Source organism: Paramormyrops kingsleyae, chromosome 3, assembly GCF_048594095.1.
Source record: "Paramormyrops kingsleyae isolate MSU_618 chromosome 3, PKINGS_0.4, whole genome shotgun sequence".
NCBI classification, from domain to species: domain Eukaryota; kingdom Metazoa; phylum Chordata; class Actinopteri; order Osteoglossiformes; family Mormyridae; genus Paramormyrops; species Paramormyrops kingsleyae.
The window spans coordinates 26714755-26742446 of record NC_132799.1 but is presented as its reverse complement, the minus strand read 5'-3'; the positions used below and the strand labels follow the sequence as shown (position 1 = coordinate 26742446).

General features: G+C 53.5%; 1 protein-coding gene and 1 long non-coding RNA gene across 6 annotated transcripts; both read left to right on the top strand.

Moving 5' to 3' along the window:
• Positions 1-629: 629 nt before the first annotated feature.
• LOC140588235 (uncharacterized) lies at positions 630-2952 on the top strand. Its single transcript, XR_011989582.1, has 2 exons — positions 630-1369; positions 1654-2952. It is a non-coding gene; the product is annotated as an uncharacterized lncRNA (long non-coding RNA).
• A 595-nt stretch (positions 2953-3547) lies between these two features.
• On the top strand, positions 3548-26506 carry LOC111857810 (inactive histone-lysine N-methyltransferase 2E-like). Of its 5 annotated transcripts, none has more exons than XM_072709985.1 (24): positions 3548-3716; positions 3832-3893; positions 13497-13675; positions 16064-16169; positions 16431-16639; positions 17038-17177; positions 17324-17505; positions 17921-17959; positions 18040-18240; positions 18337-18467; positions 18576-18693; positions 18781-18890; positions 18995-19256; positions 20069-20167; positions 21199-21378; positions 21687-22016; positions 22124-22417; positions 22513-22660; positions 22753-22991; positions 23228-23656; positions 23967-24190; positions 24299-24381; positions 24484-24557; positions 24697-26506. In XM_072709985.1, the coding sequence occupies exons 3-24, from the start codon at positions 13605-13607 to the stop codon at positions 25609-25611; spliced, it is 4584 nt and encodes a 1527-aa protein (XP_072566086.1). In that variant the 5' UTR covers positions 3548-3716; positions 3832-3893; positions 13497-13604; the 3' UTR covers positions 25612-26506. The 5 variants fall into 5 exon arrangements, with proteins under 5 accessions (XP_072566086.1, XP_072566085.1, XP_072566087.1 ...); XM_072709984.1 differs by having other exon boundaries at positions 3798-3893; XM_072709986.1 differs by having other exon boundaries at positions 3549-3893; positions 16067-16169.
• The last annotated feature ends 1186 nt before the right edge of the window (positions 26507-27692 follow it).

Genomic DNA, 27692 nt, shown 5'->3' with positions numbered 1-27692 from the left:
ACGCAATCACTCATCACATTTGGCCCAAATATAAATAATGATGATTTAAAAAAATCACTCGCGGACAGAAGAACCTCGACCCGTTCGTCACTGACAACATGGCGGACCGAGTCGCTTATGGGTGCATACGCCAATTAACCAGAAACACACAAAGCTCCAACCCGCAGTAAAACTCACAAACTTCAAGGCAACCTTGGAGTTAGTAATTTTAAAGACACCGACCAAGCCTTCCCGGCCGCCGCACGGCTCGTTTTCCTCGAATGCTTGGTCAAACACTTCATCGGAGTCCATCTGTCAGCCAGTCCGATTGTACATACTCGGACCCAGCGCCATTCGCTTCTCACACTAACAAATGGGGCTTCGTTTTTCTTTAACAAAAACGCTATGGGCAAACTGGACGAGTCCTTCATTAAAAGGACTTATTTCCTGTTTTTACTATACAAGCAAAACAGGAAGCGCGCTCCCAATACCGGGGGGGCGCCGCCCAGTAATAAGTGCACGCTCCCGACATTCACTGAAGGCTGACATCGAACGCCATCTTATATGACTTTTATGTCCTTGCCTTAACTAGAAACATGTCGCAGTTACACAATTCTTTAACCTTATTGATTACGTCAAGTATGAAAGTTGCAAGCACACGCTTATAATCTCTGAACTATATTCACCATAGGCACATCATACGCCGCTCAAAGTAGGGCTGTTTCACCTCTCGTACCACTTTCCCCTCGCAGCTCAGAGCCCGCCCATCCATCTGACGGCATTGACAGCCAATCACTGCTCAGCGAGCAGAAACGCGAATACATTATTGGTCGGACGTTTCGTCAATCTCTAAAGCCGGACACTACGGAGACAAGAAGAAACTGCCGACATTGAAGCGTCATCTTGCAAAATTAGAAGACTCTCCAACGATAGCTTTGCATCCCCAGACTTCTCACTTTCGAATAATCCAACACTCAGATTCCACGAACCGTATTTTATTAATAACATTGTAGGGGGAAAAAGTCACCTAGTTTTTGTAGTAGATCAGTTAAGAAAACGTCGATTAACTAGTAGCATTTCTTAATGAAACGCAGACTGTATAATTTTTGCTTCCGAACGGCAGAAGAAATCCGGTATGAAAAACGGCTCGCCAACAGAATTCGTCGTGATCTTTTTCCTTTTCCCCCGGACAGCTTGTTTGCCCATCGACGAGGAAAAGCAGGCAACCTAGAGACTTATACAGCGTTGCGGAGAGCGCATGCGCCAGTGACTGCGGCTCGGCCTGATCGATGGCTGTGGGGGATGGGGCTGGAGTGGAGTGTGTTAATAGGGCAAGCAGTCTGCATTTCAGAAATTCTTTAAATATGTTCGTAATGTGCATTACTTATGCGTAAGTCAAACACTGCTCTGTGTGCGATAACTGCTTCCATGCGTTTTACAAGATATATAAATATTTACATTGGTTGTATATCATGGCACAGTAATTTATGGAAGTGTACCGACGTTAACCAGTCAGTACAGGTTGGTGGTCCTCCAGGTGAAGGCTTTTAGTGCCTTTTTTGGCGTTTTCTTTTCGGTACACTGTATACTGTCACTATACACATTTAACGAATTTATACTTGCGTTTTAGGTACGTTTCAGGTTTAAATTTCTTTGGTTTTGTGTCTTTTTCAGTTTCTCCATATCTGCGTGAGCAGAAGGCTGCTGTTTGTCTTTATGATGGTCAGTCGGTGTTACGGAGCTCCGAGCCCCCTCCTGTTGAGGAAGAATGCTCCCTTGTATAAGACAGTTATGTAAGGCTGAGCGGAGGACTAACATCCAGCTTGTACAGCTTAGTCAGACTGTGTGTGTGCGCACAGTTCACTATAACCTTGGTAAAATCCAGAAAGGACCATTTTTAGGCCAAAGGTGAAAACATACAAATGATTTTTAAAAGGATATATTGGTAGTAGACTGGGGGCATTGTGGCTCCGTGGGTGTCACTATCTCACACCACGGGCATTGGGGGTGTCTAGGAATCATAAATCACCCGTAATGTCTGAGTATGTAGAAGCCGTTCACCGAGGAAATACCCCAGCCTTGTGCCCCTTAAAAACGCTTTACCCATACCCAGGATGAGTGCTTAGGTCACGGATGGAAAATAAATGGCACTAAATATACATATATTTATTATATAATGGGTACTGCTAGATTGATCTAACATTAGAAAATTAAATGTGTGACGCTCAGCATTGCTCTTGTAGTTAACTTGGCCACAAACCAATGATTTTTTACAGTAAAGTTATAACGAGAACACCTTTTCTCAAAAAAGTCACGTGAGAAAGGACGGAAAGGACAGACAATCCAGCGAGTTCCTCGCATTCATGCATCAACAATACATGGCAGGTATATACCTGTTAGATCATTATTTACTTACAAAAACACGCAATAGGAAATAAGCATCTGAGCATGCATTAGCTATTTTGACTTACAAAAATAATCCAGCCCATTCGGTATTAATAGCAATACAGTATTTTTATTCACTTCGTTCAGCCTTGTCACGAATTGCTGTTTGTGATGTGTGTTTTTCTGCTTCTGCTGTGTTATCTGCCTCACTTGTATTTCGCTCTGAACAAGCTTCGAATAAACGAACAAATGTAAACATTTTAAGCAAAGGGTTCAGTATCTTTTGTGTTAACCCGTGTGTGAAAAATTTGAAATTACAATAACGGGATTCGAGGATTTAGTGTGTCCTGCCTGTTGCTGGACCTTGGTTGCACCAATCAGTGTTAATACAGCTGTACAAACTTAAAAGCCGAATTAAATAAACTAAACCTGACTTTCCACACCGTAGGCAGGAAATGCCCTGTTTACGTATAAACACCGGTTCCCCGAGTCTGGTATGTGTCAAGGAGTTTTGTAAGCTGAGATTGCACCAGACAACCGTGTCTGCGAAGCATATAAATAAAATTAACTTGATTTACTCGATGCAAACCGTCTGTCTTTTCTGCTTCTAATACCTTTGGGTTTAAATATGTAAATAGTGCACACAACAAAGAACAAATGAAGGATATATAAAGATGAGCCTCGTCCACTCTATTTGCAGTGAAACGTTCTCGGTCCTTCGACGGTCGCGTGATTTTCCCTTCACCTATCTTAAGGCTGTTTGTTTATACGTGTACATACGTAGCAGTATATGGAAGTCGCCAATTCGAGTAACGTTACTCGAATAACTTGTTTTCAGTTTGCAGATTTCGCTACATTAAATTAGTCTCACTGAACAGTTTAATATATTCCGTTTTTTTAATTAGGTGTTTCGTAAAAAAAGAAACCCTGGCAGCACTCGGCCAAGAAACAATTTTGGCCACGAGTATTCAGTTTTTCCGTTTGATCCAATACATCCTAGGCGGAAAGCAATTGCGAGCCCATTTCTGGCGAGCGAAGCGCCGCTTATAACGTGACACGTCCCCTCTTCTCTGAACGCGCCATCGCCACCAATGAACTTTCTCTGCTTGAAAAAAAGCCACCCCTGTAGATGTGGGTTCGTGAACCCCGCAGGGCGTGGAGGCGGGGCCAGCGGGGGGAGGGCGGAGCCACAGCGGCCTGCCAGAGAGCCGCCATTTTTGCAAAGGGAAAAGAGACGGGGGTGAGGGAATCTAGTTTCCAACACTCATCACGGATAGGACGGAGGGGAATTAAACGGTTCTGATGTTCTCATAAAAAACACAGAGTAGCCACATCAGGGTGACGTGCAGAAGGTAGTGTGGCCGTCGGGGGGTGTTTTCTTTTCCGCGGAGTAGGACTTAGGCTGAGTGTCTTCCCTCCTTGTACCCTCGCAGTGGAAACAGTAGTATTGTTTTGATTGTGTTCAAGCGGCGGGGGTCTTAGCCGGTTCCCTTGGTCCTGTATCCGCAGCATCTACCCTGGACATACCGGTGAGTACCTTTCCTTTATACACACTCTATTAATTCGGCCTTATTTCTTTTTCCTAATGCCACGTTGTTAATAGGAAACCTAATCAAATTACATCCCAGTGTTTTCCCCTGACTCGCTATCTAGCCCGCTGTCTGTCCCTGCTAAAGTGAACGCCTTTCGGTTTTTCATATATTTGTTTAAATGTGACTTGCCGCCGCCGCCAGCTCGAGCTGCTCCCGTGCGGTCCCCAAGAAGGCACGCGGGCTCTGGTGCAGCCTCACTGCCGGGCGACGTGACAGCTCTGCGAGTTGGGAAACCTGTTAGGACACGGACGCTTGTGGGATGTCTCTGTGTGCACAATTAGCCGTAGGTCTTAAGTTTGATCCCCCCCCCCCAAAAAAAAAACCCCCCACTAATAAACTGACGTCCTGCGATCGGGTTCGTTGCTCTAAGGTTTTAAGAGATAAAAAGTAGTGCACCACCTACAAGTGACGACTTGCCCGGGGTGACTGCTTGCTGACTGACGTCTCCTCACCTGGTTTTAGGTTTAGCTGCAGGTCGGAAATGTGATTAGTATGATTAGTATGTCGGTCAGGTGTTGAGGAGGTGACACTGGCTGTGGTATCAAACAGCAGCTCTGCTGTTTACGTAGTGTGGAGCCGTCTGTTTTGTTAGTTCGAGAAAAAGCCCTCTTTTTTTTGGAGGAGGGGGGATAATGGTCGTCCCTTTTATGGAGAGGTGTTTCTTATACGTGAGAGCGAAACAAGAAATAACGAAACCGCGCTGAAGGAAGACGTTAAGACTGGCATCCGCCCGGTTCACGCTGGTCTATGATCAGCCTCTACAATAACCTTTTCATACATAAAATACCTTCCCTGGATTGAAGAAGATTGAGCGGGTTATATGACTGTACTGCAAATGTAGGGGGAGGGGAGAGGACTGAAACAATATTCTCACCCCAGATCCCTGTTACAATGTATAACAATATACATGCACGCTACCAAATGACAATGAGGATCATAATAAGGCGTTAACGCAGTCATGCAAAGGCACTGGCTTGTGGTTTATCTGAACTCGCCAGATGCATTGTCGGTGGTCCTGGACGATCGGCATAAGCCTCCTGATCAATGCGGCTCAATATGCACATGGAGTCGAGTCGCCGTAGCGCTCATCCGGTTTTATTTTATAAAGCGGATAACAACCTCACACCCAGACCAGTCAGCTGTGGTCGTCCCCATTCCTATTTACCAAGGGCAACAACACTGCAACCGCAGAGATAAAGATTTGAACACCGAGCCGGGGGGTCCGAAACTCGCCTTTATTTCCCGGCGTTTCTCCCATGAAACAGTCGCACACCACGGCGACAGAAATTCGCTCCCCGTTTGACCGTCGCTTCCTCATCCGACGGCGGCGTCCGGCGGTCGCGCAGCCCGTGTCGCCGGGCAGAGACTGTGGGGAGAATGGCGACTGTGGATGATGTTTATGGTGACTGAAGCTACTCGTCCTTCCACGGCCCTGCCGGCTGGGTTTGACTGCAGCGCCGACATGCACGCCGACGCGCTACTGCACGAGCCCCCCCCCCAAGGAAAAAAATACACATTTACCATTTTTGTTCACCTGGTGTTGCAACACTCGACAGAAGTGGAAGTCTCCATGTTAGGGGAATATTCGTTTTGTGTGATGCGTGGCTCTGGTTATCTGACATGCACGCAATCGTGTGTATTTTTATGCAGATTCCATTTATGAGGGAATAGTTTGAGCGCCCATTGTAACCTTACCGTTTATGTGCAAGGTGCTGAAACGCCTCTGGCTCCAGCTACAACATGCGCTGTCAGTGACATGACGGTCGATGCTCGCTTATTGGGCTAATTTCGTACAAACGGAGCCAGCGCATCAATCCTCCCCCGTCCTGCTGTATGTGCCTGTCAGTGTCGCATGGTATTTACAGCAGCGGCGGATGAGGATTGTCTGCCTTTCCAGTAGTAACGGGATCTGACTCCCGCACCGGCGGCTTTTCATAACGTGGGCTTATGTAAAGAGAACCGAAACAGGTTACCGCGGTTAAAAAAAGAACAGTGAGAGATTTACTGTGACCTCTCCGCCCTTTCCCCTCGCTCCCTTTGTGTATCCCAGTCACACCTGACTCCTGACCAAAAATGATGTGCTTTCGGTAGTCTGGGCTCTGCAGACGGATGTTCAGTGATCATATTCAGTTATCTTATCAGATTAAATCCAGGAACAAAAGATTTATATGACCATTAGAGCATCGTGCCATTTTTATGTACTGTTGATGTGAGTGGTAAGAAATATTTCCCACCATAATTGACTTAATACGGTCATTGTTATATTTAAATCCATTTCAGTATCTGTAGAGTCTGTAGGTGATCCTGAAGGGACCCATTCAGATGATGTATCCCCGTGATTCATTTCCCTTCATTTTTTCCCATCTTCCGTTATTAATTTTACATGTGGATTTTGGGACACCTCAATTCTCAGTAAGTGTAGCCGTTTGTTAGCCGATCGGAGCTCGACCCGTCAGGTTCGGGGGGTGGGGGGTTTGTGTGGCTTGGGGCATTTCTTTCCAAAGACATGCTGTTGTATGCGAGGTGGTTCGGTTGGGTGTGCTGGTGGACTGCATATGAATCAATGATTGCTGGATTAACAGCTGTAGCTTATGGTGTCCTTTGACATTGACTGCTGCTCCCCCCCCCCCCCCCCCCCCGCACAGATCAGTGTAGGCTCAGTGTGGGTGCACATATTCAGCTGGATAAACGCCAAACTGATCTATTGGTCTTATTTTCTGAAGGCGGAGGGCACCAAGACAACAGGGGGCGCTGTCCCCACTGTCAGGATTTTGGGGCCTGTATTGTTCATCTTTGCCCAATGGTGACCAACAGCTGGCACAAACAAAAGTCATGTTTCTATAAAGATGATGGAGCTATCGCTGTTCGGGAATCCCTGCAGCATGTTCGGGGAGCATGTCTGTGCCTTCCCAGTACTGGCTAGAGCATTTCCAGGCTGCATTCAGAGCTCTTCACTTGGCCCTAGAAGGAGTTCAGGTACCCACCCTGTAACAAATTAACAGAGTATCTTCGCACTTCCTTCCCAGATGGTCCACAAGCCAGGGTAAATCTGGAGACGAGTCATTTCTGAAGAGATGCCAGTTTGAAACCATTTAATCTATATGTTTAATTCCCTTCAAATGATTTCCCCACGTTTGTTGATTCTGCGGCCGGTGTGGAGTGACTGTAGAGTAGCAGAGACCCAGGACCACGTTCTTCTTGGATGGAGGATGGTGTAAGCGAGCGGTACTGATCCAGTCTGATCTCAGATCAACTGGAATGACAGTGCCTTTTCTGCAGCACCCCTCTGGATGGCAAATGATGCTGTTCAGTTGTGCTCCATGTCTGTGTACCTGTTTGGACTGATGTTGACCTCATGGGCTGAGTTTGGGGGAGGTGTGGTTTTCATGCATTCTGTTTTTCTCCTTTAGCAGGTTATTGGCTGTGATCTTTTTTTTTTTTGGGGGGGGGGGGTGTTTGTTTCCACGCCACTGTGCTGATTCCCTGAATAACGAAGACCAGTATTAATGGTTATAGACCATTAAGGAATTAGTACCTGTCAAGCCATTTTAAGGGATGCTAGAATTCAAATATATCATAGCTGTCTGTATTTTTATACATACTTATCACTCTGTGTGTGTCATGAAGTAAAAAGTCTTCCATACTAAATATGCTTAAATCAATATGGTTTTGACTGACAAATTAAAGTGAGCTTTAATAGGCATTTTGGGTGTTTGCGGTTGTATTAAAACAGGCACAGAATGTAGCTTATCTGTATACCAGGGGTGTCAAACTGCAGTCCTGGGGGGACACAGCCCTGTGTAGCTTAGCTCTTTCCCTGTTCCACCACAAATGATTCAGCTCAACGGCTATATGGTAATTAGCACAAGAAGTTGAATCAGGTGTGTTAAACGAGGGGAAACCCAAAAATGTACAGAGCTCTGGCCCCCCAGGACTGGAGTCTGACACCTGTGCTTTATACAATAGAGATTAGAAGGTTGTGGTCAATTTATCTACGCTGTAGATGCTAAATTAAATTTAATGTCCCTTAATGTACATGCTAAAGTAGTCCAGTGTGCCTTCATATGCATGCTAACATAATCCAGCATGTTTTAATTTGCATGCTTAGTCCACTGTGTTTTAATATAGATGCTGACAATACTCCGCTGTGGTTTAATGTGCAAGCATAGTTTGCTCTGCCTTAATGTGCCTTATTGCAAATGCTAATGTCATCTACCTTGCTTCAATGTATACGCCGATGTATTCTGCCGTGCCTTAATGTACATGCTAATGTAATCCTTTGTGCCTTAGCGTGCATGCTGATGCAGTCTGCTGTGCCTTAATGTACATGCTAATGTAGTCTACCGTGCCCCATGCCTTAGCGCTCTTGCTGACGGTAGGCGGCGCTGCCTTAGCGCGCGTGCTGACGGTAGGCGGCGCTGCCTTAGCGCTCTTGCTGACGGTAGGCGGCGCTGCCTTAGCGCGCGTGCTTGACGGTAGGCGGCGCTGCCTTAGCGCGCGTGCCGACGGTAGGCGGCGCTGCCTTAGCACGCGTGCCGACGGTAGGCGGCGCTGCCTTAGCGCTGTTGCTGACGGTAGGCGGCGCTGCCTTAGCGCGCGTGCTTGACGGTAGGCGGCGCTGCCTTAGCGCTCTTGCTGACGGTAGGCGGCGCTGCCTTAGCGCGCGTGCTCATGGTAGGTGGCGCTGCGTTAACGCTGTTGCTGACGGTAGGCGGCGCCGCCTTAGCGCGCGTGCTTGACGGTAGGCGGCGCTGCCTTAGCGCTCTTGCTGACGGTAGGCGGCGCTGCCTTAGCGCGCGTGCTCATGGTAGGCGGCGCTGCGTTAACGCTGTTGCTGACGGTAGGCGGCGCTGCCTTAGCGCGCGTGCTCATGGTAGGCGGCGCTGCGTTAACGCTGTTGCTGACGGTAGGCGGCGCTGCCTTAGCGCGCGTGCTTGACGGTAGGCGGCGCTGCCTTAGCGCTCTTGCCGACGGTAGGCGGCGCTGCCTTAGCGCGCGTGCTTGACGGTAGGCGGCGCTGCCTTAGCGCGCGTGCTTGACGGTAGGCGGCGCTGCCTTAGCGCGCGTGCTTGACGGTAGGCGGCGCTGCCTTAGCGCGCGTGCTTGACGGTAGGCGGCGCTGCCTTAGCGCGCGTGCTTGACGGTAGGCGGCGCTGCCTTAGCGCGCGTGCCGACGGTAGGCGGCGCTGCCTTAGCGCTGTTGCTGACGGTAGGCGGCGCTGCCTTAGCGCGCGTGCTTGACGGTAGGCGGCGCTGCCTTAGCGCTCTTGCTGACGGTAGGCGGCGCTGCCTTAGCGCGCGTGCTCATGGTAGGCGGCGCTGCGTTAACGCTGTTGCTGACGGTAGGCGGCGCTGCCTTAGCGCGCGTGCTCATGGTAGGCGGCGCTGCGTTAACGCTGTTGCTGACGGTAGGCGGCGCTGCCTTAGCGCGCGTGCTTGACGGTAGGCGGCGCTGCCTTAGCGCACGTGCTCATGGTAGGTGGCGCTGCGTTAACGCTGTTGCTGACGGTAGGCGGCGCTGCCTTAGCGCTCTTGCTGACCGTAGTCCACCGTGTTTTAATCACAGTATGACCTGTGTTTCTTTATTGAAGTAATGACTGATTAAAGTGTGAAATCAGAAAAAATGTTCACTCTTGAAAAGCCTGTTTTCTATCTGTGCGTCTGTCTGTCTGAACACGACATATGGTGTTTGTGCAAGGCCACATACAAGCACAATCTCCTTTTTTTAATTTGGCCATGGGCTCTGTTCAGTCAGAGAGCAATGGGGATTTGCAGGGCCCCCCCCATGTCAGCCTCCACCCCCTCGAGGGTGAGTTTGCTGCCTGTTTGTTTCCCCTCCAGCTGTGGACCCCCCCCCCCCCCCCCACACACACACACACACACCCCACCCAGCCAGCTGCTGGTGTATCCTGGACTGTTCCTTTACCTCAGCCAAGCCCTCAGCTGCGCTCGTAATCCCATTGCAGCTCCTGTGGTCCTGCTGCGCTGCGCGTTCTCTGTGCCCCCCCGACCACTCCCCCCGCTCACGTCCTCAGCAGGGAATACCTGTCTTGGGTTCTCCCTCCTCGCAGATCCTCCCGACAGCACTGCGGGGGGGGCTGCTGCTCTTAAGGAGGGGTGTCGTGTCGGAGTGCTGAGGTGAGTCAGCTCCCCAGTTTTGCTGTCATAAATAAATATTTTTCCCACGTATCTCCTCCTCTTCGCCATAACAAGCGCTGCCCCTGTACTGCCATTTCCGTTTTTCCAGTCTGCGCCATTCACTGCGTGACGTCTGCGTTCACCTTTACCAGATGCGCAGCTGCCTCAGTTGCTCAGGTGACAGGTCACACGTGAAATGGTACATCTCAGGAGTGTATGGAAAAGCCCCCAACCACAGCCAGGCTGAAAGTATAGAAGTGGGATGATCCACTAGGGGGGCGCCATTCTACGCAGTGTGGTTCTCACAATCCTGCTTCTGGATGGGATCCTATCTCTCGCTTTGCCCTGTCCTGCGTAGCTCTCCCCCCATAATGTCTGGCACATGAGCCTTAGAGCGGAAACCCAGGAAACAGGAAGTCTCTGCCGCCGTGGTAACGGGCCTGCTACAGAGTGCTTTGGCGACAGCTTGGCAGACTCCTTGTGGGGCGGGAGGCCGCAGCCCCACCCCAGCCTAGTGGGTCGTAACCCTGCGTGGTTTGGAAACTCTTGTGAGCCTGTGGCGTTCAGCTCCCGCTCTCAGCCGCAGCTCTTGGCCACTCGCGCCTGATGTCACCGCGGCTTCTGGTTGGTCTAGACTAGGCTCCGTTCTGTATACAAGGTTCCCTGGTCGGATACCTCAGCAGCAAAGCTCTGGTGCTGCTGGGCCAGAGTGCAGGTCCTGTAGGGACGTTTGGACCTACCGCGCCCTGAAACAGAGAACGGTGAGCTTGGTTTGCTGCTTTAGAATAGATGATACTATAGAATACTAGCAGTCAACCTTGTGGGGAAACTGGGTAGGATATATGAGAACTATCTTACTTTCCGTAAGAGACGGTTTTGTGGTGAAAGCAATGGGTCAGACGTTTATCTAGCACCCTTGCAGTGGTTTGTGGGCAAGGTAAGGAATTTTCCAGGCCCAAAGGTGATATGATTTTTTCCTGCTGTGGGATCCAAACCCACAACCTTCCGGATATGGGCAAATGTATAACTGGTATATATACTCATGGCTGAGGTGCCCAAATCTGATCACGCTCTGAGCCACCCAGGTCATGGGGAAAAACGCAATTTTGAATGACAGGTCCTGCTTACAAATGTGGATTCTTCCACAAGAGTTTTGGGGAGAATTGTGGTACCTGTAACCTTGGTACGTGAGCCTGTGGAAGCAGGGCATTACTCGCGTTTCTGAGACGGTATCCTAAACCCACTGATGGTTCCTTCTGCCCTTATTGCTTTATCCTCCTTGGCTTCAGGTCTGATCCAGGATTGTTTATCTACAGACCAGAAGTATAAAGCTGCCAGTTAGTGATGCATCTGGACCTGCAGCTGTATGAGGCGATTTTAAGCGCCATTCTGTTCTTTGGTGCGTTTGTTATTGAGTCAGCTTGTTTGTGAGGCTGCCAATGTTCTGGGGGGATTCGTGTAATGAGGTCTTTTGGTTTTTCTGGGTTTTTTGTTTTTTTTGAGGAACCAAAGCTGTTGGAGACCTTCTTTCCGTGGGCCCCCGGAGAGACTCCCGAACCCTGGGCCGCTCCTCAGGATCTGAAGGCAGCTGGATCCCGACGCTGCTCCTCTTCCTCCTGCTAAAACCCATGTTTGTTTAGGAAGTGGAAAACGGAAGGGTAGAGAGAGAGAAGCGGGATGGGGGGGGGGGCTGTGATTCTTTCTGTGTGCCAGTGTTTCCCTGGTGACTGACAGAAGTGGGGGAGGGGGTGTGTGGCCATGGAACTTGAGTTTCATCAGGAATGTCGTACTGCCCCCCCCCCCCCCCCCCCCCCCAACTCCTTCTTGGAGTTTTGTGAGTTTGAGTGTCTGTGTTTGTACATCTGTTCGGGGGGTCGGGTGGGGGGGGGGGATTGCACTCCTGAGCATTTTACCAGAGGGTGTTCTGTTTAAGATTCCACACAAGGCATGAACGTGTGCCCGGCTGACCCCGGCAAAAAGCTCCTTTGTGTGTTCTGTGTTTTTTGGGTTGGAGGTGGACTTTACTTTAATGATGGGTGAAGTTTTCTGTAAAGCGCTGAAATATCTTTCTGTCACACTGCTCCACTGTAACGGTGCGGTGCCAAAATAAACGTCCACCCCGGGCTTTTAGAGAGGATTGCCCGGTGGTGTGGTGTTGCGGGGGGGCGGGCACTCGCGGGTGTCATGCTAACCAGCTAGACAGGAGGAGTTTTGTGCTGGGAAGAGGGTGGTCTCATGGTCACACACACACACACACACACACACACACACACACACACAGGTTTGTAATTACATGTTTGTGGGGACTTTCCATTGATTTCTACGGTCAAAATCCCAACAATGAGAACCTTAACCCCTACCCAGCCCCAACCTTCGCCATAAGTAACCAAACAAAATACAAGACATTTTTAGCCTCAGATTTTTATGAAATTGAAGTTCATATGGTGGAGGCCTGAAAAAATGCTTTTATCACATTATGGGGAAATCTGGTCACCACAATGTAATAATTACATAAACGTGTGCATGCGCACACACACGGTCATGCACTGCTATTAATTACACCAAAGGCAGACAGCTGTCGTCTCCGCGAGCCGTTTCCGGCCAGGACCCCCCCCCCCCCGTCCAGCCTGCCTCCCTTGCCAGGTGTGAGAATGGCCTTGACCTCTGTCCTGTGCCGCAGACCTGCAGGCTGGATGGGTGTCTGCAAGAGCAATTGGTCTCTTCCAGTGAAGAGTCCCCAGGGATTTGCTGATTGGGGAGTTCATGTGGCGTTCTGTGTGATTGGCCGGGGCTTGTCTGGAGTGGGCGTGCCTCTACGGGGCTTCTCCGGTAGTTTGACCACATGGTGGGACTGCGTTTGCCTTTGGGGTGTTTGATCTGTAGTCACCAGCCATTAATGTCTGACCATTCGTTACTCCTGCAGTCTCACCAAATGGCTGCATGTGGGACAAACACCCACACATGCACGTACCCAGATGTGACACATTTCTGTATTTTAGTATTCGCTTGAGGTTTCTTGCACTTTTATTAATTGCTATAAGCTTCAAGAACCAGTTAAATCCCTGACAAGCACAGGGACAGCCCAGCAGTTGATTTCTAAATGGTGTGTGTGTGTATGTTTTTTTTTTTTTTTTTTTTTTTTATGGACAAGTTGCATTGATACTACATGTAGAGCGTACAGGTTATTTTTGGCTATGTAAAGTGAGGCTGTGTCTTAGAGCTCCCCCTAGTGTACGTTATGTGTTACTGCGATGGTGGCGTGCTGGCTCTGTGCAGGGTGTTCAGCCTTTGAAGTCTGTATGTCCAGCCTGGTCCCTTTTAACACGCTAGGCAGGTTGAAACGGTGGCCATCGTGAACCTGGGTGTTGACCCCTCCCCCCGCCCCTCCCTCTGTCGCCCCAGACTTGCTGGATGCACCTCGACGTCTGCAATGAGCGCCGTGGCTGTGATGTTCCTCCGTGTTGGATCCCCTGGACTCAGTAGGACAAGGATTTGCCAGCGGAGGGCGTCATGAGCGTCGTCATCTCTGGAGGGTTGGAGACGACGGACGCCTCGTACCCGGACATGGCCGCTGGCTCGGAGTAAGTGTGGGCCGGCCACCCCTCTGCTTCTGGGTCGGTACCGGGCCGGCCTTCAACTGGGACTGCATGTGAACCAGCTGCTATGTGTGTCTTGTATCTGCGGAAGTTAAATGGATTAATGAGACAGTTTCATAATTCATCCTAACTTGTGGTTATTATATGTAATATTTTTTAATAGCAGGACGATTGGGCTGCTGCTGTTAAGCTGGGTCCCTCTGGGTGCTTTTGAGGCTTACAGACCCGTAATGGGCGGTTGGTGACAGATTTGCTGCATGTCACATTAAAGGGCCCAATTTCGCTAAATTAGCTCTATCTCTCACACTTGGTACAATGGATGAGTGTCAGTGTATGAGCTGACGACCTCAGATTCTGTTACCTTGATGCCACTCAATGCCGTCAGGCGCCTGGAGGCCTATGCTGCCCCCTGGAGGCCGCTGACTGTAAAGTGCTTCACAGATGAAGCCCTCTGCAACTTTACGGGCCGGATCACTCTGAGTCGTTAACGGGTGAGCGAGGTCCGTGCCAGTGCTGGGTTCTGTGCTAGGAGGGAGCAGCCCGGGTTAGTAACCGAGGAAACGCAGAAAGGTCACTCTTGCTGCCAGCGTGATCTGGAAATGTCCCTGTTTTTGTTAAAGCTAAGTGTGACCTGCGTAAACACAGATTCTGTTTTAGTAACACAAACCGCCTTGATGGTTCTTTTCAGGTACGACCACAGTGTGGCGTGTACGGGGGGGATTATTTGGGCCATAAATTCTTGTATGCATCTGACGGATGCTGTGACGGGGTGCTCTCTCTCTGGCACACCTGGCCCGTGGAGGGTGAAATTCCCGGTAGAGACTCCTCTCTTGTGCAGTGCCCCCCCACACAGGCACTGGCCCCCGCAGGTCTGCCCCGGTTTGTTATTGACAGTGGCTTGGTCCCCGGATATCCGGCTGCGTTTCCGTGACCCTTGCAAAGCGGCTGTCCCCAAAGCCCCTGTTCGTCACGTTTCGTGATGAAGCGGTTTGGCACACTAGCCTCACGATGGCTAGTGTGACCCCCCCCCCCCCCCCATTTCCGGACCTTCTCCACCTTCTGTTCCCATTCCCTCTTCCAGCTCACTGTCCTCAGTGAGAATTACAGGCATGGCAGTGATCCAGGGTGTGTCTCTAATCCTCAATAAACAAATAAACAAGCAAACTGTTAAAATAGGCTGAAGTCTCTCGTCAGCTCAGTTACTCCCAGCATCCCAGTCCTCATTCAGGTTGTTCTCTTATGCCACCATTTATTTTCTGCTGCCATTGGACCCGTTCCTGCTGTTAATCCCTGTCTGGTACCTTGACCCCGCACCCTGAGCTCCACGCTGCTCCCTGCTGTGTCCCACGGAGAGCCCCACTCACTGACTCCTGCTCCGACGGTGCCCATCACAGAATCGTTTGGAGACGTTGCCCAGGGCAGCCATATTTGAAATTCTGCTGCCGGCTGTATAGCTGTGCCCATCCTGTGCTCCGCCCTCCCGCCCTCCTGTGTCCCCTCTGTGACTCCTCGATTTACCCCTCCTGTATTTCATTCTTTCTTCCTTCCTCTCCCCCTTTTTCCTCTGCTCCAACTCCATGTCCTGCTGAGCCCCTCCACCCCCCCTTTCCCTGTGTAGACGGGGGCTCTGCCCCATACACTGTTAAATGTTGTGACCCCCCCCCCCCTCACAATGACAGTGGTTGTAACTAGAATGAGTATGGTGCCCCCCCCACCTCCAGCAGTATCTGCACGTCTGCGCGTGTGGCCTCCGTGTGTCCTCCTGCGTCTGCGGCCTGCGTGTGTCCGTCTGCGCGTGTGGCCTCCGTGTGTCCGTCTGCGTCTGCGCAGTCTGCGTGTGCCTGAGGCCGGCACTTACTCAGGTGAGCCTTTGTGCAGATGAGTCCCTGGCTTCACGCCGTGTGTCACCCCCAGATAACGGCTTTGGCTTAAACGGCCTGCATTGCGGGCAGATTAGAGGGTTTGTGTGCTACAGCTTATCAGCCCTCCACAGAGAGCCCAGGTGACAAGACAGCTTCTGTGTGTGTGTGTGTGTGTGTGTGTGTGTGTGTGTGTGTGTGTGTGTGCGCGCGTGCATGCAGGCCTTTCCCTGGCTGAGGCTTGTATTCCTAGTCTCAGCTGCGTTGCGCTGTCCTAGGAACAGTGAGAGACAGTGGAATAGGGTGTTTAAATTCTGGAATGTCACTCTGTGTACACAGTCGCGCAGCGAGCTCCCTGTGCCGGTATCGGCAGCTTGTTATACCTCCGCCTCGTAACCTGTGGGGCCTGGGGTGGGGCTGCTCACTGAGGTCAGTTCTCATGCTTTTCTGGGTGGTTTTTGCTCTGTGGATCTGCAGTGTAGGTGTCCACTGACCCAGCCGTGTGTCTGTCCAGCAGGCCTGAACCTGTGGAGGCCGCACCCGTGGTGATGAAGGCCAGCTACCCGCAGGCCTACAGCGGCACGCAGCACTCCTACAGCTACACCGGCCTGCCGTACGCGGTGAGCGTCACGCACGCACACAATCGCACCTGCAGCTCTTATGCTCTTTGACTCCATGAAAACCAGTTCTTTCTGTCAAACCTTCATACCTCTGCAAAATAAGGCCGATAAAAGTACAGTAAGGGATAGATATTTGAAATCGGAGCGCTCAGGATAGCGTGGTCCGAAAGCAGAACACAGCAGGTGCACTTGTCTAGTCGTGTGTAAGACATGTCAGAGTGGAACTCAGTACACGTTACCTCCCCTTTCACCATCGCTCAGGATCACAACTATGGTGCACGGCCGCCACCCACCCCGCCCGCCTCTCCGCCTCCTGGGGACCCTCTATTCGCACCAGCCCCCCAGGACGAGGCGTCCCGTGGCACCACACTCAGCACCTCCGAGGACGGCAGCTACGGTGCCGACATCACACGCTGCATCTGCGGCTTCACGCACGACGACGGTTACATGATCTGTTGCGACCGCTGCAGGTGAGCAGGGGACTGAGCGACCTGCAATACAGGGAAGGGTTGCAGTTTTTGTGTGCTTCCTGGGAGTCAAACCCATGACCTGCGCTCTTAGTGCAGTTTTCTATGCCTGCTGTTTGCCTCATAGAAAGTTGTCCACTGCGAGGCGCTGTTCCCACATTCCTGTCCTTTCCGCTCCCTTTGCTGTGAAGGTTGTACGTTCCTCTAATGTTCCTCTAGTGTTGTGGTGTTCTTCTCTTCCACCTCCCCTTTTCGCTTCCTCTGCTATAAGGGCCTTGCGTTCCTCTGATGTTCCTTTGACGTTCTTCAAGCGTTGTTGCGTACATCTCTTCTACCTCCGCTTTCCTCTTCCTCTGCTATGAAGGCCTGACGTTCCTCTGATATTCCTCTCCTCTGCACAGCGTGTGGCAGCACATTGACTGCATGGGCATTGACCGCCAGCACATTCCCGATACCTACCTGTGTGAGCGCTGTCAGCCCCGGACCTTGGACCGCGAACGGGCCATCCTGCTGCAGACCAGGAAGAGGGAGAACCTTTCCGGTGAGCTGAGCCAGGGGTCCGCTGGGTCGGCGACGTCTGAACCACTCTATTTAGTGGGCTGAGTGCAGGCGGTCGTGGGAGGATCTGTATGCATTTTCGAGCGTGCCGTCTGGCTGTTCACGTGTGGACTTGCGCGCGTCTCGCAGATGGGGACACCAGCGCCACGGAGAGCGGTGATGAGGTACCGCTGGAGCTGTACACGGCCTTCCAGCACACGGCCACCAGCCTCATGCTGACGACGGCCCGCGTGCCCTGCAAGTCGGCCGACAAGCGCCGCAAGAGGAGCCGGGACAAGGAGCCCCCCGCCGTCACCGCTCGCGCTAAAAAGGTTGCCCCCCCCTTAACCCTGCTTCAGCATAATAATCAGTACTTTCTGATTGACTGCCAGTTTCTCTATATATTAGATACAGCACTCCGAGGTTTGCGGGTAGAGCATGTGGCTCAGTGGGTTAAGCCTCTGTACCTGTATTCAGAAGGTTGTTGGTTTGAATCCCATCCTCAACAGAATAGTTCTGTCAGTGGGTGACGGCTATGCATTAGTGCCAGTCCATGAACCCAGTAGGTTAGATTAGTGGTTTATCCACACCTTTGGGTAACGTCATAAACGTAATTTCGTTTGACAATAACAATAAAGTGCTTCATTTTTCAAGCATCACAGAAGGTCAGTGGCTGCTCCAAGGTCAGTTGTTGATGCCTCCTTCTCTCCTCCTCTTTCTCCTCCTCTCTCCTCCCTCTCCTCGTAGGCCTTCCGTGAAGGTTCCAGGAGATCCTCTAGGGGCAAGGTAAGAGAGGTGAACATGCCCTCCCACTACGTCCCAGATGGTAGAGTTGCGTCTCAAACCTGTGTCCCTGCCTACTCCAGGCCTCCCCACCGGACCTGGACCCCACGGACTCCCCATCGCTGTGGGAGAGCAAAATGAAGATGTGGATGGAGCGCTATGAGGAGGCCAGCAGCAACCAGTACAGCGAGGAGATGCAGATCCTGCTGCGGTTGAAGGGGGCTGCGGGGGTGGAGGCCCTGACATACAGTGGCCACGGGGCAGCCTTCAAACCCCCTGTGGAGGTGAGGGGGGGGTCTGCTTTGATGGGGCGAGCTCACGCACACACGCGCGCGCATGGGCACGCAGACGACCTCACTGCTACATCCCTGCCCACTCAGAGTCACCTCCAGAAGAACAGGAAGATCCTGAAGGCGGCGCGTGACCTGGCCCCAGACACGCTCATCATCGAGTACCGTGGCAAATTCATGCTCCGGCACCAGTTTGAGGCTAACGGCTACTTCTGCAAGAGGTGCGTGTCCCTCGCTCTGCTCCACGCACCGTGCCACAGGGACTTCAGCAGTGCTTATTGTCCTAAGAAGGCCCGCATCTGACCCGATGCCCCGCCCACTCTGTCCAGGCCCTACCCCTTTGTGCTCTTCTATTCCAACTTCCATGGCCTGGAAGTCTGCGTGGATGCCCGTAACTTTGGGAATGAGGCCCGCTTCGTCCGGCGTTCCTGCACACCTAATGCAGAGGTGAGCGTGCTGGGGCGTGACCTGAGCCCTACTGGGGAGACCTGTTGTGGGTTTGTGTGGGGTGACTGACCAGCCCGACCTCCGCAGGTGCGTCACGTGACTGAGGGCGGCACGTTGCGTCTGTACCTGTTCTCTGCGAGGCACATCACCCGGGGCAGCGAGATCACCATCGGCTTCGACTATGACTACGGCAGCTGGTGGGTTGCGGGGGTGTCGCCCCGTAGGGAAGCTGAGCTCCTCATTGGCTGGTAGTCTGTCTTGGTGGGCGGGGCCTTCTCACACGCCTGCCTGCTCTTTGCAGTAAATACAAGGTGGACTGTGCCTGCCTCAGGGGACACCCGGAGTGCCCGGTCCTGCGGCGACCCGCTGAGCCCACGGAGAACCTGGGCGAGTCACGGCGCCGCCGTGGCCGCCGGGACAGGGAGGCGATCGGGGAGAGGGACAGTGAGGGGACCCAGAACCAGAACATCGCTGTGGACGGCGATGGTATCAAGGGCAAAGCTACCAGCGAGAACAAGCAGCGGAAGATGTCCCCGCTTCGCCTCTCCATTTCTAACAACCAGGTACAGCCATGGCCATGCCCCTGGCCACACCCCCGGCCACACCCCCTGCTTCCCACACAACCCCGCCTCCTCATCAGTCTCTCTGCCAGTGACAGAAATGCTCATCTGCCACTAGGGGGTGCTGTCTATCATGTCCATCCAGTCCGTCCTCTTCTTCCCCGTAAACTTTCTCTCCTTCTGCAGTCAGCCGTAACACGTGACTGATCGTCACCGTCACTGTTTCTGCACTCATGGACCATGAATGTCCTGCAGTGTGGCCGGCCGTTTGTAGATCTCCCCCCGCGTGACGCGTCTCCCTTGCTGAATCGGAACAGCTGAGCGATGAGAGGGTTAGGGGTGTTGTGTGTGCGCCCCAGGGTTGACCTGGATCCTTGCCTGGATGAAGGTCTGCCGCAGTAGAAGGTTCCCTCACCAACTGGACAGGAAATAGCCTGTAGAGTGTAGCAGGAGATCTGTATGTCCTGCAGAGCGTATCTCTGAGCTCTGTTTGGGATCGCACGCTGAGAAATACGTACCGTCTCCAGAGCTGTATCCTCCTGTGAAGACCAGCATTTCGTGCTCTTTGGCCAGACTTGGTTTACAGACTTGGGCTCTTACAGTTGCTACGACGACTCAGGGGGTGGTGAACAACCTGTACGGTTGCTGTGACCAGACTGATTTAGCGCTTACCGGACGGGTCTGCTTGTACTGGTCCTGGAGGCCGCAGACCGAACAGGATGGCCAACAGGAGCAAACACCCAACCCGTGCCCCCCGGTCTGTAGTCAGACTGCCTGGAGAGTCATGATAAAGCCCCCCCTCTCCCTTCTTACAGGAGCCTGAGTTTATTGAGGATATAGAAGAGAGAACCTGCGTTAGTGGTGAAGTAGAGATGGAGTCAGGGGAGCCGGTTGCCGAGGGGAGGAAGAAGATGGTAAGTGTGGCCAGCCGCGGTGAAAGGGGGGCGACCCAGCGTGGGACTCCAGCCTCCTCCGGGACCACCCCCGACTGCTTCTGCAAACGGCTGCTGCGGCTCGCTCAGCGCGTCTCTGGTGTCGTGTTCCTGCTAGTGCAGCCATCCTTGCCAGGTTTCTCTGCCTTGCTTCACTGATCCCCCAGATGCTGCAGAATACCACCGAGTCTCCAGCAAAAGGACGGGCAATTCTGTGCATTTCTGGGGGGGGGGGGTCTCCTCTTAAATCCTCATTGTCCTCTTTGCCTTTAAACTGCCTGAGAAAAACAGGAAGTACTTCTTGACAAAAGCACCACTTCACGCAGCTGATAATTTTAATTATTAAAGAAATCGTCCAAAAGTGGGGAAAAAATTGTAATAGCCTCATAAAATCACCTATTCAACCCTCACTTTTATCCTACCGTAGTTTAAGTGGCATCATTTTTGACAGTCACATCAGACAGTCCCTGGAGTAACTGGGCATTAATTATGGTCGCATGACATCACATTCTGGCATTTGAACCGGCGACCTTCTGGTCGCAAGTATAGCATCCTAACCCGCTACGTCACACAGCCATCTCCGGCTGATTTGTGGCAGGCTTGAGGTAGTGTAAACATACGGTCAATCTTGCCGGCGTATTCCAGTGGAAAATGAACATCCTGCCATTAAAGGAATCCGCTGTTAGACAGGTAGTCAGCCGGGTTCAGGAGGAGATGACACTCAGTACCCACTGCCAGTGCTCCGTTGATGTTCTGCTTGTGAGTGGAGGTGTGGGTTTTTCATGGAACCCCTGGTCTGGGGGCAGTGGCTGTAGTGGTGTGGTTCTGGATGATGGGTCCCGACCCATAGCCCGGTGCCCTCGCCACTCGCTGGACTTTCATTGGCTGTGTCCAGTGGGTCTGAGGCGAGTCCGCTGAGCGTGAGAAAGGAAGGCCGACCTGCGCTTACGCTTTGAGGCCCATGCCCCGCCCCCCTCCGTCCACGCCCTCTGACCCCGCTCCTTTCTCCGCAGACGCGTGAGGAGAGGAAGATGGAAGCCATCCTGCAAGCCTTTGCGCGGATGGAGAAGCGGGAGAAGCGGCGGGAGCAGGCACTGGAGCGCATTGGCACCAAGGCCGAGGTGGGGGGGCGCGGGGAGGTCAAGGAAGAGCCCCCCGCTGCCCCCGAGGTGGAAGCCCCGGTTGCAGCTCAGGTACATGTGGCCCCTGCGGTCAAACCTCCGGGCTCTCATGCCGTCCTGCTGGGCGCTGATGTCATGGCAGGTGGCGTGTTCACCCCCATGAATCAGCCTCCTGTCCTGACTCCCCTCCTAGCGAATGAATATCCTGTGTTTGTGGGTTGTTAGTGATCATTGTCATGACAACCACCGTGTCTGATGCCACACGCCGCCACCTTATGGACAGTGACAGTTCATCTTGGTCGTTGAATAGGAAATACTTACGTGTTCAGTTTGTTTTCCCCTGATCTTCCCTGTCTTTCTGTCTGTCTTCTGTTCCCCAGCCCCCAGTGGATGAGGTGAAAGAGGAGCCAGGCATGAAGCCGCTAGCGAAGGTGAGCCGCTCCAAGCAGCGCAAGAGCCTGTCGCGGAGCCGGACGCACGTGGGCCAGCAGCGGCGCCGCTCCCGCACCGCTAGCACCTGCTCAGAGCTGCCGCCCGCCTCCCCGGCCGACTGTCAGGAAGCTCCGCCCCCCGAGCCTGTCGAGATCCAGCCTCCAGCCGTCCCCGAGCCAGAAACCCCGGCACCAAATCCCCCAGACGCCAGTCCCCCTCCCAGCGACTCTCCGGCGCCGCCCTGTCGGGCCACACTCAAGTACCCCAAGACTAAAAAGGTACGTGACCATCTGTGACCAGATCGGCTCTGATATTGTGCTTAAATCAGCATTAATTATTATATTAGTCATCCTCGTCTGACTGTATACTCTGCGGTCCCCCGCAGCACTTAGTGAGCGAGTGGCTGGTGGAGAAGCCAGAGTCCCCGGCCCTCACGCCGGAGCCCCCCCCGGAGCGGCCGCTGCGCATCAGCAGCGACCCTGAGGTTCTGGCCACGCAGCTGAACTCGCTACCGGGCCTGGCCTGCAGCCCCCAGGTGTACAGCACGCCCAAGCACTACATCCGCTTCTCCTCGCCCTTCCTGTCCGGCCGGAGCCCCACCATACCTGGGGTGCCGTCTACCCGTCGGCGCTCCCGTGACCTGCCCGAGACCCCGCCCACGTCAGGCTCCTGTAAGAAGGTGAGTGTGTGTCAGGCTACGGGGCAGAGCTGGGGGCGGCGATTGGAGTTGGGGGCGGGGCAGGAGCCTCACTGTGGCCCCGTGTCTCCATGCAGCGCTGGCTCCGCCAAGCCCTGGAGGAGGAAGGTTCCCCTGGACCTGCGGGCCGTCCGGTCTCGGTGCTGCCCAGTGAGATGCCGCTCAGCCCGCTTAATGGTGACTCTGATGCCGCTGTCCTGCTCGGAGGTGGCTCTCCTTCACCAGGTACTCCTCCCTGCCTCGCCCCTCCCCCGCTGCCACTGCCCAGTCTATCTTCCCCACCCCCCAATAATCCACTGTGTTATGTCCTCCCACAGAACTGCTCACTCCCCTGAAGAAGCGCCGCGTCTCCCCGCTGGGCTCCTGCCTGTCGGAGGGCTCCACGCCGTATGACTCCCCTTGTGCCACACCTACCCGTGTGGAGCTCCCAGAGGCGCTGGGTGCCCCACTGCCCCTCCCCCTCGCCACCCCACCCCGCTCCCAGCCGGAGGACCCAGCCACGGACTCCCCTGGCAGACATACGGGGCCAGCGCTGCCTCCCGCTGTGCCACAGGAAGTGAGTGACTATTCAGGGGGTGCGGACAGGGATGGGGACAGGGGCACTGACAGGAGTGTGTGTGTGTGTGTGTGTGTGTGTGTGTGTGTGTGTGTGTGTGGGGTGGTACGCGGGGGGTTTGTCCACAAGTTTTTTTTTTTTTATATATTTAATTGAAAAACATCAGCAGACAGATGCTGTGTCATTTTGTTCTTGCCTGACTTCAGGCGATGTCACTTCCTGTTCCCACCTACCAGGTGAAGGTCGAGCCTCCCCCTTCGCTGCTTTCGTCCCCCTCCGCACAGACATCCAACGTGGATGCGCCATCTCTGGAGGTCAAGTCGGCAGGGGTATGGAGCCCACGGCGCCCCCAGTCCCAGGACCGGGAGGAGGTGGGGGCGGAGGGGCCCTTGGATGCCCCCCAGTCAGACACCTCCCAGGCGGACACCCCCATGCCCATGTACCCCGCCTGGGCACGAAGCCCAGAAAAGGCGTCCTTTCCCCTGGTGAACTCCAATCTGCGTGACCTGACACCCTCCCACACGTTGGAGCCTGGGGCCTTCGGGGAGGGGGCCGGCTATTACCCCTGTCCTGAGGACACCGTGGCGTTCGCACGCTTCTCTGGGGGGGATGGCATGGGGGAGGCTGGCGGTGGGACCTCACAGAACCCCCCCCAGAAAAAGAAGGTGAGCGGGTTAGGGTTAGGGTTAGGGTTAGGGTTAGATTAGCAGGTTAACCTGAGTTTACTGCTCGTTGAGTGTTTGTTTCTCAACCCAGTCCTCCCAGCTTCCAGCCACTCAAGAGCACTGAATAGCTGGTACAGGTGCACTGGGAGCTAAGAGAGAGCACCAATGTGGACTGTCTGGGAGAAACACTGGCCTTTCTGGCTTAAAATCAGTGTCCTTCCAGTTGCACTCAGTACAGCTACTGCTCTCTCGGGCCATGTGATCGTGTTAGCATCCCTGCTAACATGCTAATGCCGCACTCCTCTCCCAGGTGTCCCTGCTGGAATACCGGAAGAGGCAGAGGGAGGCCCGGCGCAGTGGCTCCAAGGGCGGGGACGACTCCCCGGTGTCCGGGGCCCTGGGCCTGGCTGGGCTGGCCGTCGAGCCCTACCCCGGCGACCCGGAAAGTGTGCTGGAACCAGCGCCCCCTGGCCTGGATGCCCCGCTGTCTGCCCACACCTCCGAGGGCGAGCAGGAGGGGGGGGAGGCTCGCTGGTAAGAAGGGCCCCTGTGGATGTGGAGGGGTGACAGGCAGGGGGTCAAGAGTGTAATAACTGCTCCTCCTTCTCCTCCTCCTCCTCCTCCTCCTCCTCCTCATGGCAGGACAACACCAGTGAAGCGGCCCAGGGAATGGAGCGGGCAGCGAGCAGGGCTCTTCAGCGCCACCCGCAGGGACGGAGACAGAGGTGCGTGTGAGGGAGCACTGTGCGGGGACACTCGCAACACCGGCTGTGTGGTTTCACCCCGCAGCGTCACTCAGTGTATCTGCATGTGTTTCCAAACCACAGATGACGGAGAGGTGGACCGAGACGACCATACTGTGGGGAAGGAGGACTGCAGCGCCTCCCCCAGGCCGCGCCGGGTGTGTACGACCGGCGGGCAAACAGGCACAGGTTCTGCAGTCACGGCTTACCCTAACCCTCATAGGGTTTGCTGATTTTAGCTACCTCTGAGTGACTTTCTGTGTGTACCCCCCCCCCCCCCCCACCCCCACCCCACAGCTGGACTCTCCGCCCATGAGCCACGCCACCGGGAACGAGGATGACGACACCCCCGCCAGCTCTCCTGGGAAGGTGGCTCCGCTAACCCCCAGCAGGCAGGCCGCGTTTGGGGGCCAGGGGGTGCTGCTGCACTCCCCGAAGGCCCCACCACAGCCGCCAGGCTCACCCTACTGTGCCCAGCGGACGTTCCACCAGGGGGCGCCACAGTCCCAAAGCCAGCCCCCGGCTTCTCTGCCCACCGCCCCTTTTGCCCAGTTCAGTGTGCAGAGAGTACTCCCGCCCCCTCCCCCGCCAGTGCCCCCCTCATCCGGACCCTACTTTTCTGGGGGGGGCCCGGGGCCTACTGGCCCCTTCCCTGGCTACCAGCCTACGGTGGTGACCTCATTCGCCCCCGGGTCCCAGACTGTCCTGCAGACGCACCACACCTTGCACTACCAGAGCTCTGGGGCTGCGGCCCCGCCCCCGCCTCCTCCCCCACCCCCGCCTCCGCAGCAGACTCTACCCCTGTTGCACATCAGCATGACCCCAGCCATTCAGCAGCATCAGATCCTGCTGACGGCAGCCCCTCCGCCCCCACCTCCTCCCCCCCAGAGTCAGGCTCCCCTCCAGCAGCAACAGCAGCCCAGTGCCAGCACCCTTCTGTCCCTCCAGCAGGCCCCCCCTCCCCCTCCGCCTCCTCCCCCCACCTCATCCGCTAACCCCCCCCTGCACTTTCAGGGCTCAGGAGGTTACCAGACCTCCCTTCTGCACCCTGCAGCCTCCGTCCCTTCTTCGTATCCATCCCACCAGCAAGGTGCCGTCCCTCCCCCTCCACCCCCCCCAGCTCAGCCGGGCCCCGTGCCAGCCCTGCCCGTCGCCTCTCGTGGGGCCGCCTCCTTCCTCGGCTCGGGGTACCTGGGCTCTGGGTGGCACTGAGGCCGGTGTGTGACCGAACAGGGTACTTCTCCGAGCAGATATCTACGGGAGCCAGTCCAACATAAAGACCTGAAAGAGAACTAGCCCTTGGTGCTCATCACCGTCCTTTGGCGTCTTCGGATATTTAACAGTTCGTAATAACGTTTTATTTCTCTCTTTCTCTCCAACCCCTCCCCATACCCTTCTTTGCCCTCCCTCCGTTTGTTTGACATTCCAGCTGTTATGTCTGTTCTGTCGTTTTCTCTTTGGGGTGTTCGTTTGCTCGCCCCTCCTGTTCTTCTTCGTTTGTTCGGTTAGCTCGTTTTGCTCGTTTTGCTCGTTTTAACAGAGGAAAAAGCTTTTTGTAAAAAGAAAATACAGAAATTATTATTTTTATTATTTTTGTGTGGAATAATATGGACCTGTATTCTTGCGAAAGAGATTCAGAGCCTCTGAAGTGTCTTGTGTTTGCGTGCGTGCGTGCGTGTGTGCGTGCGTGCGTGTATGTGTGTGTGAGAGACGGCAGGCACGTAGGAGGATGATGGTATGTCCTTGCGGAGGCTCATGGGAAGGATGCTAGGGGGTAGGATGGTAGGAGTTCTATTCTTAGATTACATGGGTATTTGTAGAAACTGTAACTTAATGTATAAATGGTGAATCCCCCTTTCACACTGTAAATAGTTTCCTTCCTCCTGTGCTTGTACAATTTTCTCATCCCATTTTTGAAAATTGTAAATATGAACTTATGAAAACCTGAATGTTTCTGTGATTGGCACTTTTATTTCTTTTACTGAATTATTATTATTTGTTGTTATTTTTATTTTTTTATTAACCATTTGTGCGATTGAAAGAGACCAGCGGACCAGCACTGGCTGGCCCTTTTCATAGTCCATAATAACAAACTGCATTAATACCAGTTTCTAACCAGCCTGTGTGGTTTTTGCGTCAGTATTTCTTTACCTGGTGAAAACTGTCACACACTCACTGTAACCGTCTCTTGAATCAGGAGCTCTGTTCCCTGCTGTGACCTGAGGAACCGATTCTGATGAAATCAGCGTTTTCTGGATTTTGTGCACGAGGATTTGCACGTGAAAGCTGAAATAGGATTTGTTAAATGACAAAGCATTCACATAGGGGGTGACAGTGGGTGGCTCTGCAGATCATCCTAGCATTAGGGGTTTGAATCCTGCTGTGTGTGTGTCTGTGTGTGAGAGAGCGTGAGCGAACAGGACTTCCTCCTCCCTGCAGGTGTTAGTGAGTTTCTGGATGCTCCTCCCCTTCTCTAGGTGTCTGGGAAATTAAACGGCCATTACACTCGCTTTCAGATACCGTCTCCCTGGGCAATTAATTTTAGTAGCAGCTCAGCAGAATAAAAAACAGCACACAGATCATCTGCATAATGGAAATTTTTATTAAGTCATTTATATATTTCTTTAGCTTATTGTTAAGTAATGGTGGTACATCTTCATGGATGGATAGAGCTCTGTGCAGTGATGGTCACCCGGTGGTTTGTGCTCAACCCTGTAATGTAACTCTTAATGGCATCATGTCTCCGTAGGATCTCTGCAAATCACCCAGTCTGAGCCCCTGAGCCGCACGGTAAACCCCCCCCCCCCCGTACACACGCCGTTCCCTCCTTAGTGCACTGCTGGGTCAGACCGGGTGAGTCCTTCACCTGCACCACAAGTCATAGGCCAACCTTAATGTAATGTGCTCCTTCTCTGTAGGCCTCTATGGAATATTTTACCCAGTGGCACTTCCTCACACTGCACACTTCCAGTTCCTCCACGTGCAGTGTCCATAAACACTCTCTCACAGCCAGACGGCATTTCACCGGATGCTTTCCGAAGGTGGACTGGGCTGGGCCAGACCATGGGAGATCCTCTGCTTCATTTTTCTCTGGCAGGATTACCTTGTACAGCCTGTGTCCCCAAGCAGGAGTGTCTGATCCCAGGATGCACAGGACATCCGTGCCGTGGTGTACAAAGTGCTGTTCCCTTTGTCCAGGATGAACAAGCCCAGCCTGGATTGGGTCTGTGGCTGTAGGCCGGATCCTTTGCGTGGATTTATTGTGCAGGATTTTGTTTGTGGAAAGCATTCTC